Here is a 22,589-nt window from a genome sequence, read left to right on the forward strand (position 1 = left end):
TTTTAAGTATTAATTTGTACATAATGGAATTAATTCCAAGTTTGGTTTTCAGTTTGTGCTGACTAAAGGTTACAGAATATTCAGTAATGAGCTCTTACCATTTTCTGCAGTGTCTAGGATTTTTAAGAAGTTAAAGCAAAATAATGTTCCTAATGAAAGCTAAGCAATATAACCTAATGGATATTGATGACTTGTGTTATTATGTAGCTTAATAATTTGTTCTTAAATTTGCTGCAACCCGATTCAAATTAGTTAGCCCTATATTGAAATAATTTAAGATAAGGCAATTTACACATTTATTTATGTTCTACAAGATACAATGTGAAACTGGAAAGCAACAAAGTAACAAAGTTCCTAAAAACAAAACAGATCCCTATATTTTTTAAAGTTTTCCATAACTAGAATGTGGTATTATCATTTAGCCAATGCTTGAGCATTCATTCACAGTTCTAATAAAATCACTGAATTTTAAACACATAAAATTTGGCAGGAGCTCTATTTGAGAAGGCACAATTCCTTTACTTCAGTTTTTCCCAGTGGAAGACAAAATCAGCATAAAAAATTGAACTGCAAAGAAGAAATGCTGCTTTTCCACATAAAAAAACTAGAAAATATGTGGTAAGCTCAACAGACCGGGAATAATTTTCTATAGAGGTTGCCTTTGACTTACGACTGGTTACCTACCGGTTTGAAGTTATGGTAGACAGCAGACCCCCTCGAAAAAGGTACTTGTTTGAACTTAAGACTACTGCAGCACCTCCACAATGTTTCATCCTTATGAACAACGGCTGGAATGCTGCATCTTGAGGTCATATTGTTGTTATATACAACTTTATACAATATCTATATTTTTCTACAATTCTTTGGATGAGTAATCTTGTAAACTTCCATCCACAGTTCAATATGGTACAATTGGTACAGGTATCATTATAGCCAATGCCCACCTTTTAAAATTAATGATAAAGGTAACAGGAGTCATAGCTTTACACAAAAAGCAGGGGTGGGTTCTGGCAGTCACTCCTACTGGTTTGCTCATGGCTGCGCCGTGCGCTTGATGTGTGCACGCTCATGTGCAGTGCAAAAAACTGGTTCGGGGGTGTGGCAGATTCCAGCGACCCAGGCGGCCGAACCACTACAGGTGCAGCCGAACTGATCCGAATGGTAGGAACCCACCTCTGAGAAATATCCTACATAGATGCAGTCTATACAACATGGCATGAATTGAATTTAGAGTATTTCAAAGCAAAATAATATAATTTTCCTTTAAAAAATGATAGTAAGGCAAGCACATTGGTAATTCACAAAGGTTAGATATGCCTACTACTTTTATTAAGTTAAAGTTAATAGTTTCACTAACTATTGGATCTTCTAATAGAGTTCTTTGCTTCTTTGATTAATATCTTATTATGCGAGAATTTTACAAGGTATTTGTAGAATAATTCATATTACTCAAGAATGGATACCATATTCCTATTATAAAACAGAAGGTCATATGCATAATGCCATGATCTAGACCTGAAAAAGACAGGAATAAACATAAATGACACCAGAGGTCTGCCTTCAGCAACATGTGGATTGTCTGTACAATTTACTATTTATGCAATTATTTTGGATATAATTGTAAAATATTATTCAAAAACCTGTTTTTTGTTGCTATTTCTACTGTTTTATTACATTGCATTGATTCTGACTTATTCTGTATAGTACAAAATTAGAAACAAATACATAAACATTTGCCTCTTGAGAACTGAAATTTATAACATTATTTTAATGAAGTTCTGGATAAGCATTTTAAATAACCTTTTTATGAAACAATGAAGATGAAGAGCATACAAAGATGACAGATTTACACAATATTTTTATATATGCATACTTTTGAAAGTTATTAGCCTACTTATCTTCAATTTGATAGATCTATAGTTTTTTTGATAACATTTTAAATTTATTCCCTACTATACAAGTAAAAAAAAGTTTCAGATGAAAAAAAGAGAATACTATTTCTAATTAATGTTTGTTTTAATCAGGGAAAACTGTATTTAAAGCATCAGTGAAAATTACTCATACAAGCCACAATGTAGAACATCCCTCTAGCCACAAAATTCAGGTGTGGCTTAGGAAATTGGAATTTTCCAATTGGCACTCTTAAGCTTATTATAGCCAACAAGTTGATTACAAGTCAAGGTCAAATTAATTTTAAAATACAAATAACAGTAAATTAATAATAAAATAAATTCTTCTATTCCAAACTCCTAGTATTACAAAGAGTTTCCAAATTATTCACTTGCATACTTAAACTCAGTAAGCAGTAGCTAGAGCATTCAATGAATGGCTTTGGAGAAAGTGAATTTACATGACAGCAATAGCAATTAGACTTATATATCACTTCACAGTGACTTACAGCCCCCTCTAAGCAGTTTATAGAGTCAGCATATTGCAACCAACAATCTGGGTTATCATCCAAATCATCCTTGAACTGATGAGAATATAACTGCCAAACGTCTGGCAGCCAGTAGTCAGCAGAAATAGCCTGCAGTACAGCATTCTAACCACAGCTCTTGATTTACCCACTATGAAAAGATTTCAGGAATCACTATGAATAGTCACTCTAGAAATTGTTTATGCTGATTACACATTTCATGCATTTCTAAAACACATGACAATCCAAAGACTGCAACAAAAACAGGCAATGGCCAGAAAGATTGCTGCATTACAGAACCTACTGAAAAAAGATACTCTTAATATGTATGCTAAACAACCATCTTAACAGGCGATAAAGAAGAATTTTAAGTTTTAGCTGAACAATGACTGCAACCAAATCAGATTATTAATGTAAACTGTGACAAGGATGTGTTGTAAGTTTAATTGCATATTTCTTTGGATCTTAAAGCACTTCTACGCCATCTTTAATTCGCTACTGTATCTTCATTGGTTTACACAGAAATAAATTCCTGAATTATTAGCTTCTTGGAGCTAATTCCAAGCCATAATGAAAAAAATGAATTTTATTTTCATATTTCTTGCAAAGAAACCTACAATCTTCTTAATATAAGTGTATAATTGGTTTCCTAAATAGAGGGTTTGGACCCTGCTACGGTAAGTACATGGCATTATAAATTGATTTGGGTTCTATCATATCAATGGTGAGAAAACAGAACAAGAGAGGCACTCTGATAACTAAAGAAAATGGAGTGATTTAATTGGATCCCAAACACTATTCATCATTACAGGGAATAAAACCTGATTTTTTTCAATGTCATTTTATGTCTAAGAACTTTGGCCTATCTTTATTATATTAAAAAGTTTTAAAATGATGAAATTAAATGTTACTTGTAAGAGTGGGTTACTTAACCACTAAAGTGTTCATTAGTTAGCAATGATTAAATCATTTACTGTAATATAATGGAAGAGGAAAGAATGTCTTTTTAGAATATTAGGTGATCACCTCAATAGCATTATATGATCTTGGCATTTATGAAGCAATAAAATGAACACTTCTTTCAGCAAGAGGAAAAATAATAATTTTATACTGCATTTTCATAATTATTATACATAGTAAGAAGACAACTTATGTGATATTTCTTAGTTTCTTCCAACGTTTCATGTGATTGTCTTCTAAGAACTTGGAACTCAAAATTTGCATTCAATAATAATAAAATTATTATTAGCATTTTAGGCAGCATCCTGAACCATCAGTCAACTGCTGGTAACATGGGAAGGGGAATTTATAGGGGCAGTCTTTTTTCTTTGCAGCCCCAGGCAGATCTAGTCCATTTGCAAAGTTATTGTTTCTTTTCCTCTGCCATACCAAATTTGATTCTGTTTTGTTTTCAGAGAGACCTTCTCTGTTCCCCTTTCCATAATTTATTTCCAATATTCCAGTGGACTGGAAAAATAAAAAAGGATGCTATGCTATAACGAAGAATATAAAATGGAAACCCTTGTGTTTTCATGGGCTTATGTATGGAAAGACATGCCTGTTCTAAGCAAAATTAACTGACACAAAATGAAAGATTATTTCCTAGGGCACTTTAATGCAAGGGATATCGAAAATTTGAGCAAAACACAATGAAAGTTATAGCCAAATCCTTATATAAAAGGGGAAAATCTTCAAAGATAATGTTTTCATGCTTTATAATAAAATAGATACCTTCTTATTCCCTGCAGTGATCCTTAGCAGGGAATTGGAGAACAGACTTCATTACATTGCATCGATCTTACTAAACAAAGTGATCTGAACATATTGATCTAACCCAGCTAAACCTTGAACTGTTTGCCAGATCATGCGTGATATACAGTTTTGGGGAACTCAAGAACAAAACAATAACAGAAAAGACACAACTCTTTGTGCTTAGTGTCTTAAAAATACATTTTTGTTATTAATGTATATCCTTAATAACCAGTTTGGGGGAATTCAAGTCCCCTTGCAAAATGTTGCTTTTCTAGAAATTTTGTCCAAAGATAACAGAAAATTTAATTATATTTCATAAACATGTTTAAATTATAGTATAATATATAGTTCATATCTATTGTGGAAGGTAATTTCAAATAAAAATAAAACTACTTCACAATAGTAATGATAAAATTTTTTGAAGCAATCCATACTTGAGCGACCACGGTTTTTCTCTTTTCTTATATTTCATCTGGACAAAGACATTTATCATTGTTTTCACTCATCTAATAATTTTATTCTATAACATTTTGTCGCAAATCTAAGTTTTCAAGCATTGTTCATTTTTCTGAATCCTATTTGAGTCAATGTCAACTTTTAGCAATTTTATAGATTTGCAAAAAAAGTAATTTTTTGACAATGATTCAGAAGTGGTTTATCACTGGATTGAGACAGCACACCACAGCTTCTCAAGGCCACTAGCAGAATCACCCTCCTAAAGAGCAGTTTTGACAATCTATTGCAGGGCTGTTAAACTCGCAGCACGCAGGCCGAATGCGTCACATGCTGGCCACACCCATGCCCGGTTTAGCAAAGGGCGGGGGGGAAGTCCAATACATCATGTAACGCCGCTGTGACGATGCAAGTTTGACACCCCTGGTCTATTGAATCTCCCCACTGGACCTCCAAAGAAGTATTTCCGGGAATCTGGAAATTCCAGTTCATATAATCAAGTCATCCCCTAGGACTCTTCAGAAGTCAAGATTTAAGTGAATCTTAGAGCAAAATGCTCTAAAGTGTGCTTGGTTCCTCACTGAAAGGAAGCCTGCCACCTTACATAAAGCTGCTAGATATTAGACTATCATTCCTTATTACCACAGGGTAGGCCTGAACACAGACACATACCTCTGCTTGGTCAGATTCATCTTTATCTTATTTCATCGAAGTGTCAAGTTATCTACTGCTTCAAGTCCTACAGTTCCCTGGTGAACAAGGGAGCTAAACAGGATCAGGCAGTGAAGAACACCTGCCTGGGTGGAATCTCATCAAAAACTGTTTATTTCCAGTGATAACTAGTTCTTTAAAGAACTTTTTCAATTCAATGGAACCACCAATCAGATAATATACCTACGAAATGGGGACTTTTGACTCACCCTCTACAAATGATGACTGAAATCAATTCCACATAAAAGATAACCACCACAGTACCATGCTTCCCACTCTCATCTCAGAAGGATATTGTGATTAATGGTACTGAAGCCTGCTGAGACATCAAAGAAACCAGAATATCTGTATTATCCCATTCCTGAATCCGCATAAGATCATTAAAAAGTATGTCCAATGCCATGCCAGCACTATAGCGCAGCCTGAATCCTGACTAATATCCATTATAAGCTGTTTTAATGTTTTTATAATGTAAAGTAGCTAATATTTAATGAGGGGGCAAGATGTAAACAACAAGTAAGTAAGTAAGTAAGTAAGTAAGTAAGTAAGTAAGTAAGTAAGTAAGTAATGGAATTGTTGCTTCTGTTATGAAACATTTGATTTACCAGGATCTTAAATGTCCTAAAGTTATAATCCTATTAATTATGGCTGTTTCTAAACTTATTTTCAATAATGAAATCATAGCAAAACCAATTCCATAATACAGAGAATCAGATTAAGCTTCTTTAAAAAAACGTATGCATATTTTATGGTAAAGCAGAAAAAAGGCTTGTTCATGGATGGCATGAGAATGACAGACTGCTTGCCTTCTAAATAAACAGTCATTATCATCATTTTCTATCTTCTCTTTGCATGAAGCTGATATAGCTTAAATCAGTACACACAGTAGCGCTAAACAAAAATGAGCATCATCATTCATAAGAGTGAACTTCAGATTAGTAAAAAGAGAATGGTATCAAATATTTTATAGTTAAGACTATCGTCAAAGCTACTGTACTGAAACTGAATAAATGTATAAAGAGTATTATTTCATTTAATACATTAAGTTACCACTAGAATTAATTTTATTCTGTATTATGTTTCATATGGTTAAGTTATTTCAAGAATCTATTCAATGGGAAACTTTAGACATTTTTATGTCTTTGTAATATTAAAAGATGAAAACACAGCATTTCCATTTTTACTTACATTTACATTCATTGTAAATGTAAATAATACAATTGAACAAATAATTATATACAAAATGAGAAAATCAATGTTAACTTTTTATAGAAATGTCACAAACACCTACTTTGACTATTATCCTTTTGTTAGATTTTTTTGGTGTTAATGCTTGAAAAATCTGTTTTTAAAATAAATGATTTACTTTTAAACTCTATTGCAGTATTTGTCAATGTCAGCAATTGACAATTGCTGACAATTGTCAATTGTCAATTGTTGACAATTGTTAATTGCTGACAATTGTCAATGTCAGCAATTGACAATTGGTATTTTTGTGTGTGTGTGTGTGTGTATATATATATATGTATGTATGTATGTATGTATGTATGTATGTATGTATATATGAATATATATATATATGTATGTATATATGTGTATGTATGTATACACACACACACACACACACACACCTCTCACGCAGCATCACAAAATCTCCAGAACCGTAAAGCCTACAAACTTGAAATTTGGCACTTATGTTTCTCTTGGCTTCTAGGTGCTTACTAAGAAAGGATTTTTCGAAATGACCATCAGATAATTAGTATTCCTTATATAGTTATTAACATGCTCTGATGCTAAGAAGTTAGACATTCTTCTGAAAAGAACTCTGTTCCAACTGCCACTTGGGCATGGGCGTGGCCAGCACGTGATTCATCCAGCCTGCAGGCTAGGAGTTGAGACATTCTATTCCTCTTCCCAAACTGAAAAACACTCTGATGCTAAGGAGATAGACTGAGGGAGAGAAGGGGATGAGATAGGAGAGGCCTCTGTGGGACAAGCCTGAGAGAGAGAAGGGTAGAGGAGAGGATCAATGGGGCCAGCCTGAGGGAGAGATGGGGATAGGAGAGGAGAGGCTTCTGTAGAGCAAGGCTGAGGAATAGAAAGTGAGAAGAGAGGCCTTTGTGAGGCCAGCCTAAGGGAGAGAAGGGGATAAGATAGGAGAGGCTTCTGTAGGGCAAGCCTGAGGGAGAGAAGGGGAGAGGAGAAGCCAATCGATCGTAACTACTCATTAATTTTCAAGCTGTAAGTGTTGATTTATCAAGCCTGATCACATAGTTTCATAGCGGAGCACTGGTATCCAGCTATTGGAAAATAAAGGAACAAAAAAAAAAGTCAGATTGCATGTCTTCATCAATTGGAAATTGAAAATCCATGTTGCTTGATCTGCAGCTATAAACATTAATAATTTGGTAACTAAATATACCAGTATTGCCAAGTCAGGAGAGTTAGGGGACATAAAAGAATACAAAATGATTACATACAAATTTCTAAGAACATTATTGGTATATATTTGAACTGTAAACTGATAAAATTTGCTAGGCCTCAGTCTCCGCCTCAATGCATATGTTCCTTTCTATGAAAAATACACACTTTGTAAAGTATTTTATATATAAAATGTGTGTGTGCATTTTATATATAAAGTGTGTGTGTATATATGCACACTCACAGACACAAAATACAATTATACTTTAAAAACAATTCAAACCATAATTACAGGAAGATTTAACTTTCTGTTCTCTACATTTGTTCTTTTGAAGTACATACCATTCCAAGCACTGAATTTGCATTGTTTCCGATTCACTATCTTGTAACACATTATTCAGAATGCTAGTTTTATTCAGTGTGGCTGGGTGACTTAAAGAAACCATCAATAGCATTTGCAAATTCTGACTCTTCTAATCAGAATGATGAAAACAGTATTGCAGCATCATGTCACAAGTTCATTGTTCCTGACATCAACCACCTCCTGCAGATGTTTCTTGAAAGGGTCTCAAAATTTACACATTGTATAGTTTGTCAACACTAATAATTTCCGAAATTACCAGTGATTTTTCAATTTAGATAACTTTTTTAAAATTACATTAATTTCACATGAAGCAATTTGGAAGTTATTCATCATTAGATCTTTTTCCTGCATCATGGTAAATCAAAAGTGTGTACAATTCTTGCAATAGAAAACTAATATAGATTTAAGTGGAAACATCATGGTGGTTACTGAAGCTAATGCAACATTTAAAATCATTTAAATATTCTTAGGATATTGTCATGGAAGCCAATTTGGTCTAATAGTTAAAGCATCAGGCTAGAAACCAGGACATTGCAAATTTTTGGGGCTAGTCATATGCTCTCACAACACAACTCACTTCACAGATTTGTTGTTGTGGGGAAAATAGGCATGTTTCTTGCCTTGTATTATTTATAAAAATAATAAATGCGGGATTCAAAAAAGTAGTTACAAAGTTGAAATTGTGATTTTCTTCTATATTCAATGATTTTAGAAGAACCTTTATTAATTCTCAGTCTTGCATATGAGAAAATATTTACTAAATAATGTAAATGTGCTACTTGAAATTAGAACACTTTTGAATGTTATCCTTTTACATTCAAATAGCCATGCCTGATCCCATGTCATACTAAAAATGTGATGACAACCTGAAGGAGGTTGCTAGGGGTGGGGGAAGCACATTTCCACTTTGAGTAACATTCCGTTCCCAAATATAGAGATCAGTTGGATGTTGAGCATACCAGAAAGTTCACCAGCCAAGCACCAAAGATAAAATTGTCTACAGTACTTCAGAAACAAGATAACAATTTTATAACACTGAGCTAATTTCTTTCTGTTTTTAGTATTTTAGGCAACTCCAAATTTTTGCATTAAAAAAAACCATATTTGTCTAGTAATTTTTTATCTTCCATTTAACACATTTGCTCTGTTTTATATATGTATTGGATTTATACAAAGCTCACTTACAAAGGTATACAAAAAAGATATATAATTACAAAAACAAAACAAAACATAGAATAAAATCATCAAGAAGAGCCGAGAAAAGTGTAGCAGGTCATAATAATCAACAGAATACATTTTATCCCAGGACAAAGTCCTATTGGGTTCTGCTAATCAAAGGCCCTAAAAATTTTAAGGGAGAAAGGGGCAAATCAAGAATATCCTTGGACAACATAACGTAACAGAAAATAGACAAAGAATTGTGGCGCTGGAGGAGGGGGCAGCTGGGATGGGGGAAAAGGTCAAGGAGGTCTGAAAGGGAAATTTAGAACTGGAAAAATTTATGGCCAAAATAGAATTTGAAAGAATGTCTTTTTTTCTCAGGTTCCAGAACCTACCAGAGACAGAAAATGAAGATCTTAAAGATATTATGAGCACAATTTTTTCAATTTTCAATTTTATTTGATTTATAGACCTCCCCCTCTCCCCGAAGGGACTCGGGGCGGTATACAGGCACCACATTAAAAACCATATACAAAGAATAAATACACTTAAAATCAAATTAAACCTTAAAGCTGTACAGGATGGTAAAGATTAAAAATCAACTTAAAACCAACCCCTAAAAATTTAAAAGTGCAGAATTGAGGGACTAAACTGGGATTAGGCCAGGCCAGCTAAACTAAACAGGTGGGTTTTAAGCTTCTTACGGAAGGAGCGGAGATCGGTAGTTGTTCTGATGTCAGTGGGGAGGTCATTCCAGAGGGTCGGGCCCATCACAGAGAAGGCCCTACTCCTGGGCGTCGCCCGCTGGCACTGCCTCGTGGACGGCACCCAGAGGAGTCCCTCTCTGTGAGAGCGGATCGGCCGGAGGGATGTATGGGGCAGGATATGATCCCGCAAGTACCTAGGTCCTGTGCCATGGAGCGCTTTAAAGATGATAATCAACACCTTGAAACGCACCCAAAAGACCTGTGGGTAGCCAGTGCAGCCCGCGCAGGAGAGGTGTTACGTGGGAGTACCTAGAGACTCCCGCAATTGCCCGCGTGGCCGCATTCTGAACCAACTGCAGCCTTCGGGCGCATCTCAAGGGGAGTCCCAATTTTAGCAGAATACCTTAAAAGAAACAAAGAACAGATGTGGTGGGATATGGACCTGGTTTATAGAATTAATTCAGCATATGCCAGAACCCATAATGTTCCAAGAGAGGTACATGTTAAATTTCTCAGGAGGACCACGAGAGATGAGGTGCTAGGGGCCCAAAGGGAGGGACCTTTAAAATACCAAGATAAAGAAATTACCATTCTAAAACAAATTCCAAAAAAGATAAGAAAAAAAAGGAGAAAGTATTCTTCCTTATCAAAGACTATATAATAGAGGAATTTGGTTTAGATGGTTATTGCCAGAAGGAATGCTGATTTTCTGGGAGGGAAGCCGAATTAGAATTAAGACAGTGGATGAGGCTGAAGCCTTTATTAAAAAATATTTTTATCTCCCAGATGACGAAGATAGTGGAGGTGGGGGAAAAGGCAGCAATGTACAAGACATGGGGGGGGGGGGCTATGGCTCCACCTGGGGACAGGGAGGAGGGAGTAATATCGAAAAGGTTCAGGCCACAAAAATAAATATATCTGCAATATTATTGTAATTGTTGATATACTAGAAAGTGACAAAGAAAGAGATGATTGAACACATGGTTGATATAAAGTAAGAATTCTGTTTATGCTTATCTTTTATATGTTATTTTTAAAATTGTAGAAGCGTGAGATTTGGAGGGATTTCTACTACTAACATGGGAGCTACCAAAATTTTCTATGTACTCTTTTACCTTTTCCCCATAAATGTGTTAAAACCAATAAAAATGTTTACAAAAACAAAAAAGAATATCCTTGGACTCATGGCTCTATAGCTACATCATAACTCAGCAAGAATAACAATATTTTAGCAATTTGGAGAGTGCAGTTTATATCTGAATATTTCTGCCAAAGCTCGTAATAGGAAAAGTTATGACAGGATTTAGGAGAGAGGGTTTGGGGTTTTTTTGCTTTTTGTTGGAGGATGCCCTCTACTTATTTTTTTAATAGTCACATTTAGTGTCCTACAGAAAATTAGTGGAAAATTGGTTATTGAGACCAAGTAAAACCATGACATAAGACTCCTCAAAACAGGCATCCAGGCCCATAATTTATACTAACCATTTTCCTCTATACACACTACTTTGTTAGTGTGGGTGTTTTTTGATTCCATACCCTATCTATGTTGCATCTAAGCTCCATTCCTTTAGAAAGGACATTAATGCATCACTTAACGGCACTTCCTCCTCTATCTCCTGCTGTGCTCACATTTGTTAATAGTAAGCTGCAACTAGAAAACAGATATCTGCCTACTTTAGACAATATGTTTCCTCTTGGCTTTCATCTGCCTTTCTCTCCCTGCTAAAGCCATCTATAAAACCTGCCCAGACATTTCTCCACAGCTCTCATCATGTGTTGCTGAAATGTGGATTTATGTCTATAAATAAAAAGCAAGGAGACAAGTAGTATAAAGAATATTGGATAATGTTTATTTTGCTAGTATAGTTAGGAAAAAATATATTTTGTGACCACTAGAGAAGCTAAATGCTTTTTTTAAAGTGTCATTCAAAACAAATAATTAACAAATAATTCCTTATTATTATGTTCAATACTTTTATTTATATAAAGATGGACAGCTGGTAATATTCAGACAAACAATTCTGACTGAATGTTAGGACTCCACAGAAACTTTTAGAGACACTGTCATTTATATCCCACTTTTCAAAGTGTCTTTATGTCATCTCCTTTCAAAAGCTAGGTGTGATTGAACACTTGAACATATGTGCACAAATCCTGTTATGACTGCTAGTGAGCTGGCCTAATGGCTTTCACAGTCCAACTAGAAACACGTTTGTTGCTGATTAAGACATTTCTTGACCTTCAACTTTTATTATTCTATGTTAGTCAGGTACCAATGGTTTTTGTAGTGCACGGTACATTCATTCCTTTTAGAAAACCAACACATTAATATATGATATGAGCCGTGGTGGCACAGGTTAGAATGCAGTACTGCAGGCTACTTCGGCTGATCACAGGCTGCCAGCAGTTCGGCAGATCGAATCTCATTAGGCTAAAGGTTGACTCAGCCTTCTATCTTTCCGAGATTGGTAAAATGAGGACCCAGATTGTTGGGGGCAATATGCTGACTCTGTAAATACTTAGAGAGGGCTGTAAAGCAGTATGAAGCGGTATATAAGTCTAAGTGCTATTGCTAATATCACAAATCTCCAATCTTATGAGCACTTTTCTGATGGAAGACCATAAGCAGTAATCTGCTGGGTCAGACTCCTGGCTCATATCCCAGTGGCCAAACAACTACACAAGAAAATCCAATAGTCTTTCAGCAGATGGTCTTCAGAAGCAGTCACAATGCCATCAAGACTAAGAGCCATGATACACATGACCTCCTTGAATTGGTCCAATTTTTTTTAAACCTGTCAATCTGGATGCCTGTTCCACTAAAACTGTCCCATGTATATGAGTCTTATATTAAAGTCATTTTGTAAAGTTTTTTTATTCTAGAAAATAACCTAGAAATATTCATTTGAGAATAATATTGTTAATCGCTTTTCTTCTGCCAACATCTTAAGCATTTGGCTGATCAAAACCCAGTTGGCATTAGCCAAAAAAGAAATAGCTTTTGATATTACCCATTTGGTCTAAAAAAACCTCACTATTTTCGTAGAATGCACTATTAAAAGAAGTTAAAATACAGGCAGTAAAAGGAAAATGAAAGTAATTACAGATATAAAAAAACATAAATACAGAAACAGAAAAAAATCATTTTCCTCTGAATTTTGCATACAGTTTGCATTTTTAAAATAAATGGATATTAATGCATATTTTAGGGAAAATGCATATAAAAACTGTGCATTTGGAAAAATTGGCAAAGAATTCATATAATAGTGAAAAATGCAACAAAATATTAGTCCAAATTATCCAATATACATAAACCACATTTGAATTTTCTTTTGTTATTAAATGGGCAGGCCTAATGTAAAATTTAATTTGTCTTATAACATTAAAACAATACAGAGTTAGTTTGATTTTGAAAAATTAAAATGAATGTCCCTTCTCTAAAAATAATAAGTAAAAAATTGTAATTTATAAAGATATTAAGGCTACTGAATTAGAAAAAATGTTACAGTAATACTTTTTTAAAAAATACACATGAGTTTAGATATAATCAATAAGTTTCAAAAAATACTAATGGGAAAAAATAAATAAAATGCACATTTCCCCCCTATTGCAAGTGACACAATATAACTTCCAACAAACTGAATTTGAAATAGATACAGCATCTGCTAATAAAAGTGTAACAATGCCAAGGGTCATAGGGGAAGGCAGGAATATGAGAAGACATTCAGAAGAAGATATAGAATTTTTTTCTACCAGAATTCTTTTTAAAGATAAATTTTATACTTTGAAGAGAAACAATGTGCAGAAATTGTTTTTCCTAAATTTCGATAGCAAAAGAAACATGGAAAAAAAGTTTAGCTAATTTATCTGTCTTTTCTCTGTATTTCACAGCTAAGAGAATAAAATCTCCACCTTTTCACCAAAATAGTTTAGTTCTTAAACTGCATCAACCTCTATAGAAAATACATAATTAAAGTGCAAAATTTAAATATTCCATTAATTTAAATCTGAACGAGCCCCAAAAACTTAAATGAATTTACAAAATTTTGCGTCAAGCAAAACGTTCAGAATTCTTTCCCTCCCCCACATTTTGGCTTTCGGCAAGGTACACTTAACTTCCATTGTCACATGCATCTAGTTTAATAACCAGAAATTGGACTTTAGAAATAGTACTTCAAAATGACAGTATAATTAAATTTTAAGTCAAAGCCATCCAATGATGTCTTGTAAATTTATTAAACCAGCAAATGAAGTGCTTTCAACCATATCGGTGCTCTTATGAAAATTAACCATTAAAATAATTTGTCTAAGAAGTTACTCTGGGAGGAAAAAAAAGGATGCCCCACAATTTTTTTTAGTAATGCCTATTAATCCATAGTGTTATTCATTCTGAAACAAAATATAAGCTGCTTTTAAACAATTTTTTTGAATATATCAAATAGTGAATGTAGTGGTTGCCTCATATGTAATAAGTAAAGTGCTAGCCATTTGTATTTATTTAATTAATTAATTTTAAATTTAATTAATTTATACACCTTCCTCTCTCACTGAAAATATGCATCAGGTCAAGAAACTTACTGAACTGATTACTTCAAGCTAGTTTGTAGTAATGAATGAGAAATAGATCATACTTTTATTTTTAGCAATCAGATCTTAATGTATATCTGAAGCCATAATTAATGGGGGAAAATGCAATCTAATGCTCTTCAGATATTTGTAGCTTCCATATTTGTTAAGAATTCTTGGGAACTGAAGTTCCAATATATTTCAGCATATGGTAGAAGAGGCTATTAAAAATTAGGCATTAAATAAAAGCAGAGCACAATCAATCTGTCAACTGCTAATGGTACTTACCTGAAAATATGTCTGATGTTTTCGTCAAATCATTTACTTTTAAAATTGGAAACGGAGATTTTGAAGGAAGGGGTGATAGTATACTAAATTCAGGATTGTATTACTTTACAGTACTTGAAAATAAATGTATGTGAAAGCCTTGAAAATTCCAGAACTACTTATTTTTGGAGCATGGATATCAAAGAAAACAAAGAATTATTTCACTTTCAATATAGTTTAAGCCAGTGTCTCATTTAATAATTAGTATGTGAATAATGTTTATTATTGTTCATGATCAGACTGAATTGCACATTTATGTTTTATGTCTGATTAAAATCCAAAGCATACACTTTATATATAAGAACATATTTCTAAGCCACAATTTAATAACTAAGCCACAGTTTCGTTTACTTCCCATCTATAGCCAGGCAATGAACTTTTTTCTTCACTACAAACTAGGGTCGTACCTGAATTTTCAACTGTACTTAATCGTAATGACTAAGGGTGTGTTCCAGTTTATTTTATTGCCGGTTCACTCAGAGATGCACTTTGGGCAAGTGCGCGCTCTGTGTGCATACTTGATGCATGCTACACATGTATGCGCATAAGTAAAAAACAAGATGGTGGTGCTTATGGCGCTGCCGATAGAACTGGTTCGGAGGTATGGGCCACTGAGTTATTACCTATTTGGCCGAACTAGTCTGAACTAGTAGGAAGCCACTTCTGGTAATGACATATGATGAAAAGGTGTCATAAACTATGGCTTGCAGTGTCATAAAATATATTTTTTAAACTTTGACTTTTTTCATTTTTGTCTCTGATAAACTAACATTCAAGTATCCAAATATTTGTAATTGTTCCAGAAAAACTTAATTTAATCTAATTAAATTATATTAATCTTAATCTAATTTTTTGGTGCCTTCCTCTTCTCTCTTAAGGATGAGTGAGCTGAAAGGAGTCTGCTATGGATAGAAGTGGGGCAGGAAAATCCCTTTTTACCATCTATTATATGGATCAATTAATTGGGACTATTTTTTATCATTTTTAAATGATATATAACAAAGATAATAATTCCTCAAAGATTTTATTCTTTACATATGTTCAATTCATTTAGCTTCTGTTATTTCCGAATGTTTTCTTCTTCAATAATCACTACTAGAAGTTGAGGAAGAAAACATAGATAAAATGTGATGCTTTGTTTTAAGGCCACAAATTACTTACAAAAAGGTGGATGTTAAAAAAAAATCCGGAGTATAAACATTTAAAAGTGAAAAGTTTTGCTTTTAGTTTTTACTTTATAGAGGGAAAATATAGAGGGAAAATAAATAAAATATTTATTTGAATATTTTTATTTAAAAGTATATTTAAATACTTTTTTTTAGTATTTTAAAAAAAAACAGTCATGAACATTCTGTTTAAACCTGTTAGGAATTCCTATCCTAGATAATATGAGGAATTTTTATGACCTCAATATAGAATTGGTTTAAGAATATTATATTGTTTATTTATACTTATTTTGTTTATACACAAAAATCACACAATAAAACAAAGCTATTAGTTTGCGTTTTTGCAGAATATTCTGTCATTATTTTCAAAAATGACTCAAGTCCTAAACAAAATATATGAAATATTCTTGCTGTTTAAAACACAGAAGTACTTTATTAAGTCAGGTTTTTAATAACTTAAAATTGATTTGTGAATCAATTACTGTTATAAAATATTAAAAACACAATTGCAAGAAAATTCTGTTGAGCAAAATAGTCTTAAGCACAAAGACAGCTTTTATTTTAAGGATCAATCTGATTTGTAGTCTCATTTAAAATCTTTCTGATTTATTTAATTCTTTATCAATGCAACTATATTTATTTTGGAGTGAAATAATGGAATAAATCCAGTTAGTTAGTTTTTTTAACATAAATTTGTGACTTGCTGAAGCCAATCTTCCTGATCAGCAGTGTAATTTTTAAATTAGCTACAAAGTAATTTCAATGTCATTCACAATTATAAAACATAAAATATGCTTTTATGTGCCAAGAACCTGTACTAATAACTAAAATTGTAGCCAAATATACAGAAATGCGCAAATAAATACGTATATTATTTAACACAAAGAATGGCAGTTGGTCTTACCTGAACTGTGATTTTCAGAGTTGTTTGCAGGGTGGTCCAGTGATGGTATAGTCATGTCCAATTGGCCTCAAGACTGGATTGAAGCTGAAGCACGCCTGAGCTCCTCCTTTCAGACTCCAGTTTCAATGCAACGTGTGCTCCCGAGATCCTGAAAACAAGTCACAAAGGAGACACCTCCACCCACAATGCTGTCCACCTAACTAGGGTGGGAACTGGACCATCCTGCAAACAACTCTGAAAATCACAGTTCAGGTAAGACCAACTGTCGTTTTCCAGAGTGGGTTTGCAGGATGGTCCATTGATAGGACCTACCAAAGTTACCGTCCCATAGGGTGGGCATTTACTGACCGGACAGAACCTGCTGCAAAACCCGACGACCCAACTCCGCATCCGTGGACGCAAAGGAGTCTAACCTGTAGTGTTGGATAAACAGCAACGGGGAGGCCCATGCCACCGCCCTGCAGATATCCTCTAAGGATGCCTGAATGGCCCAGGCTGCAGATGTGGCCGCGCTCCTTGTAGAGTGTGCCATGATATTGATCGGCACCGGTAGGCTCTGTGCCTCATAGGCGAGGGCAATAGCCAACCAAATCCAATGGCTAATGGTGGAGGGAGAGACTCTCTTCCCTAGGGATGAAGGTTGGAACGATACAAACAGGGCTTCAGAACTACAGAATTCAGCTGTATGCCTCAGGTAGATTCGTAAGGCCCGCCTCACATTTAAGCTGTGCCACTGGTGTTCCTGCTCCCTGGTCGGGGCCGGGCAGAAATCAGGTAACATGACCTCCTGCGAGCGGTGAAAACCCGAATTAACCTTGGGCAGGAACGCCGTGTCAAGGCGAAGCACGACTCTGTTACTGTAGAACACACACAGATCGTGCCTGGAAGAGAGGGCTCCCAGCTCAGACACACGCCTAGCCGAAGTGACCGCTATCAGGAACACAACCTTACACTTGAGAAGCTTCCTGCTGACAGTCCCTAATGGTTCAAAAGACTCGGTCATAAGGGCCCGCAGCACCGTGCGAAACCTATGGAGAGGTGGGGAGGGCTGTAGGTGAGCCGCCCCCTTGAAGAACCTCCTAACTAAGGGTAGCTGGGTTAGCGGAGTTCAGCCCTCACCTTGGATCACTGTGGCTAGGGCTGCAAACTTCCTCTTAGTCATGGCAAGAGACAAGCCGTCTCATATCCAAGCAGTCTTGGATGAATTCCAGGACCTGAGGAACCGAGGCCCTGGACGGTTCGAGTGAAAAGACCAACACTAAGTTACAAAGGTCGCCCAGGTGGAGTCGTATATCCTATTGATTGACTGTCTGTGGGAGGCCACAATGGTCCTGATTACCCTCTGGGACAGGTGGGCACGCCTCAGGACGAGAGGCAGCTGAAGCCTTAGACTCCTGGAGTAGGCAGTAGGCCGCTGCTGGGATAAAGCCCCCTCCCCAGGGGACATGGGTGGAGATGGGAGCCTCCCAGCTCCCTCCGCCATCTTGGCCACGTGTGCAGTTACTCATGGCCCTCGTGTTTCCGATGATTGTCCTGCACCTCCACCACAGCCAGCAATCAGGAAGATGTCTTCGATCCCTCCTGCAGCATGCCCCGATGCAAAATGCCACGGTCGGCGCACTTTGGGGCTTCTGCTAAGTCTGGGACGGTAAAAACAGCTGCGCGTCTCTCCCAGCCGCTTCCGTGGCTCCACGGGGCTCAGAGAGGCTTCGTGCTCTTCTCCGCGCTTCCCTGGTCTCTCTCTTGGCTTCCACTGCGTCTGCAGGAACGACGGGGCTGTCGGGCTGGAAACCCAAGGCCCTCTGCGCTGCAATTTGCAAGCCTCCACATGGTCACCGGCTTGGAATTGCAGTTTAAAGCTCCACATAGTGTCCGGCTTAATAATGGCTGCCGGAACGCTGCCCAAGCCTCCGTAGCCTCTGAGCCCTTTATTTCCAACCCCCAGGCAGCTGGAAAAGCCGTAGCCACCGCCAGGGACTTACATGAGGTGGAGGAAGGGCTTCAACTTTCAGGAAGCATAGATGGATCAAGGAGGGTCCAGGATGGGAAAGATTAAATCAGGAGTCCAAATTTTTTAGTCTCATCACAAGCCCGACTGGATTGAAACTAGAGTCTGGAAGGAGGGGCTCAGAGACGTGGCTTCAGCTTCAATCCAGTCTCAAGGCCAATTGGACATGACTAATGGACCATCCTGCAAACCCAATTTGGAAAATGAACAAATATATTTTCAATAAAAGAGGAAATAATTATATTAACCACAAGTATACCAACACTGATATTGCAACAATTCCTTTATTATACTAATTTAAATTGTAAAATATTATACAAACTTTTAACTTCTCCAGGACTATTAAGTCAGTGCAGAAAGCAAAGCAGAGAAATGACTGAATTTGAATACTGTTCCCCAAATTAAAGAAATAAATAAGATACCAATTTAAATTTTGAGAATTTCTGAATGGAGAATGTTATGATTGCTTGTGTCTTTCTACAAATTCATATTTGCATTCTCATCCTTGCCTGCATTTAGAAAAAGAGCAAACAATACTTATTTTGTTTTTAAAAGGATATGTATATAATTACATCTTGAATCTGTAACTTTTGTAAACTATACGACAACAATAAATGTTACATTACTTCTGCAAACCTTTTTCAGCCAAAACATGAAAAAGTTAAGTTCAAGGTTTAAAATTATGTGGGGGAAGGGGGGTGAAGTACTGAAGACATTGTTTCTCTGGAAGCAGTATTTTAAATTCAAATATAGAATTTGTCTACCATATGTAAAAGCAGTCAGCATACAATTCACAAAAAGCTTTCAAAATTCACAAAATATCTACTCTAGAAAAAAGGCATACAAAGCAGAAGGAATATATATTACACTGTCTTAACTTTCCATGGATGTTCTGTCTGCCACATGGCAAGCAAATCAGTTTCTGATATAGTAGTGGAACTTATTTTGAAACATAATATGTATTCTTCACTGATAAATAAGTAACTTCAGGAAAGTTACAGACCTTGATACTAATACTTATTAAACAAAAACATTATATCTAGTGATTTACCCCAGAGATATTCTAATAAACCGCTCTAGTCATCTCTGCAAAGTACAAAAAATACAAAAAAATAAACTAATGTAGGTACTGGTTTCAAAGTTCAAAGTTATGTCAATATACAAGATATAAGTTATTCTTAGGATCTACCATTTGTAAAGCGCCATCTATTACATCAAATCCAAAATTTAGAGAGGAATCAAGCAGCATGTACAAAACAGAATAAGAAACTAGGTTTTATGTTCAACAATACCATTCAGAAGAGGCTGTCCTTCGTTTACTCCCTTGGATATGATTGCATTGTAAATGTCTTCAGGAAATCCAGTCTTGCATAATGTGCCTTCTTCACAAGTTGCCTTTATAGGTGCCTGAAATGCGAGACAAAATTTATGTAATACTTTGCAAATCCATTCAACTGAGAAACATTCAACTTGGCATGAACCTTGATTTTGCTACTATCTTGTACAAACAGCTTCTTTGTTTCCAAATGGCTGCAATTAGAATTCCAGGGACAAAGGGTTAATCTTTCTGATAACTGGAATGGAAGGAACAAATCCCTCTTGTCCAGCAAGATCTAAATAATATGCAAACTTGGGTTTGTTAATCCACTGAATGCTTGAACTAAAACAGTCATTTAGTTTGAAATAAGAGTTATGGGAGAGGACAATCATATTTATTAAGTAGAACTAAATCTTATACAAAATGAAGTTTGTTCAATACTGATTATGATACATTTGTGAGCTCTAACAACAATTAAAAGGATGATCACTAAGAACATCAATACATTTTTGACCCTATTGTTTCAACTTAGCCTTTATCTACAAAAACACAGAAATATAATTTGTTTGTCTATCCAAAGTCAAGTATGTCATTAAGAAAGCATGTTGTGTCTCATGTCTCATAAAACATTTTTCGTAATAAAGGAAGACTAAATAAAATATCTGTGTTACCAGAATAAAAAAAAAGCTGTTTTACATTTCCCTTAGTTAATTAGGCTGAATTGAAATATTATTCTTTTTATATTGGGGGGAGAGTATTTATTCATGAATCAAGAAGTTTACCTCACAAGTTTGGTTTTAATTAATAAGCCATACATGAGAGATTGATGTTTCTTTCATTAAGGGAAAATTAACATCTGTTTCCATCTTAGGTGCCTGTATATCTCATGGCAAACAGCAGTACCAAGCAAAATATAAGTGGCAAATGATTCCCATATTATAAAATTAAGTACGGCAAAAGTTAAGGTTGCCCTCGCACATATGTGCTAGTCGTTCCCGTCTCTAGAGGGCAGTGCTCATTTCCGTTTCAAAGCCAAAGAGCCAGTGCTGTCCGAAGATGTCTCTGTGGTCATGTGGCCAGCATGACTAAAGGCCGAAGGCGTATGGAACGCTGTTACCTTCCCACCAAAGGTGGTTCCTATTTTTCTACTTGCATTTTTACATGCTTTCGAACTGCTAGGCTGACAGAAGCTGGGACAAGTAACGGGAGTATTGAGGTTATTTCTTAAAAGGAAGTGGGGAGAAGGAACAAATAGGATTACCACCCAGAAATAGAAGCACCGGAAATATTTCAGGCCAAAATGCAGATCACAATCCATTAGCTTTTAAACTACACATGGAGATTGTTGCTATCTTTTGAACTTCTTCAGAAAAAAATAAGTGGGCAGCTGTGTGATGAACAAGAGTTTAAACAAGAGCATAAAATGCATGGGAATCGGTCAATCTGTCCAGCACACCATTTATACTAAACAACTCCTATATACTAAAGAAGAATATGCAATGAAATAAAAACTTTGGAACATAGATTTTTAATATTTTCATTTGCAACCTTTCTTTTTTTTTTCCTCCAGAAGCAAAGAGAGTAGTCTCTTCCCCAAATTAGTCAATTGTCAACATTCCTTAGCCACAAACACAAGAGGAATGAGAGAATTTAATTCAATCAGTAAGTTATGGCCTACTGCCAATCCTAAAACTGCTTCCTGCCATTCCATGCAAGAAAACTGTCTCATTCTTTCCTGCATGTAAAGCTCTGCTTTGTTTTTGCTTTTTCTTCAAAGAATAGTAAAGCCTCTTTTAGCCTTCTAGGAGTAGTTGACTTGAATTTAATATAAGCATTATACCTTTCACAGAAAAACCAAACTAGCTTTTCTTTATTACTTCATGGTGAGTCACTGGTGTGTGTACATAGCAGCTGATCATGTAGTTTGCATCAAAAGCTACTCTTTCTGAATGTTGTAGGGATATGTTAATATGCTCCATGTAGAAGTGAACTCTTACACAAACTAGATAAGCAACACATTTTATTTGTGGCTTATCTAGTTTAATTATTTCTCAATATTGTAACTAAAACATATTAAGCTTAGGTACTGAGATCTATTAAAACAATCTCTTTCTATAGGCCAGCCATGGCAAACCTTTTTTGGCTCGTGTGCCTTTTTTTGACCTGGCAGGGGGGTTGTGCGCAGGCGTGCCGCACCCATAATGCAATATGTGACCCCCCAGCACACATGCGTGCATGTCCGGCGCTCCCCCCCCCCATTTTTTGCATGCTTTTTTCGCCTCCCCAGGCTCCACAGGCTTTATAGGAGCCTGGGG

The 22,589-nt window shown here is 35.6% G+C and overlaps 1 protein-coding gene across 1 annotated transcript in view; it reads right to left on the reverse strand.

Moving 5' to 3' along the window:
* The window catches only part of CDH2 (cadherin 2), a 155,635-nt gene that overhangs the window by 117,754 nt on the left and 15,292 nt on the right, over positions 1-22,589 (reverse strand). The window contains exon 2 of the mRNA XM_081950992.1: positions 20,249-20,363. Coding sequence (XP_081807118.1) covers positions 20,249-20,363 — 115 coding nt within the window. The remainder of the gene's footprint in view (positions 1-20,248; positions 20,364-22,589) is intronic.

This window comes from Natrix helvetica (assembly GCF_964273705.1).
Source record: "Natrix helvetica genome assembly, chromosome: 4".
Lineage (NCBI taxonomy): Eukaryota > Metazoa > Chordata > Lepidosauria > Squamata > Natricidae > Natrix > Natrix helvetica.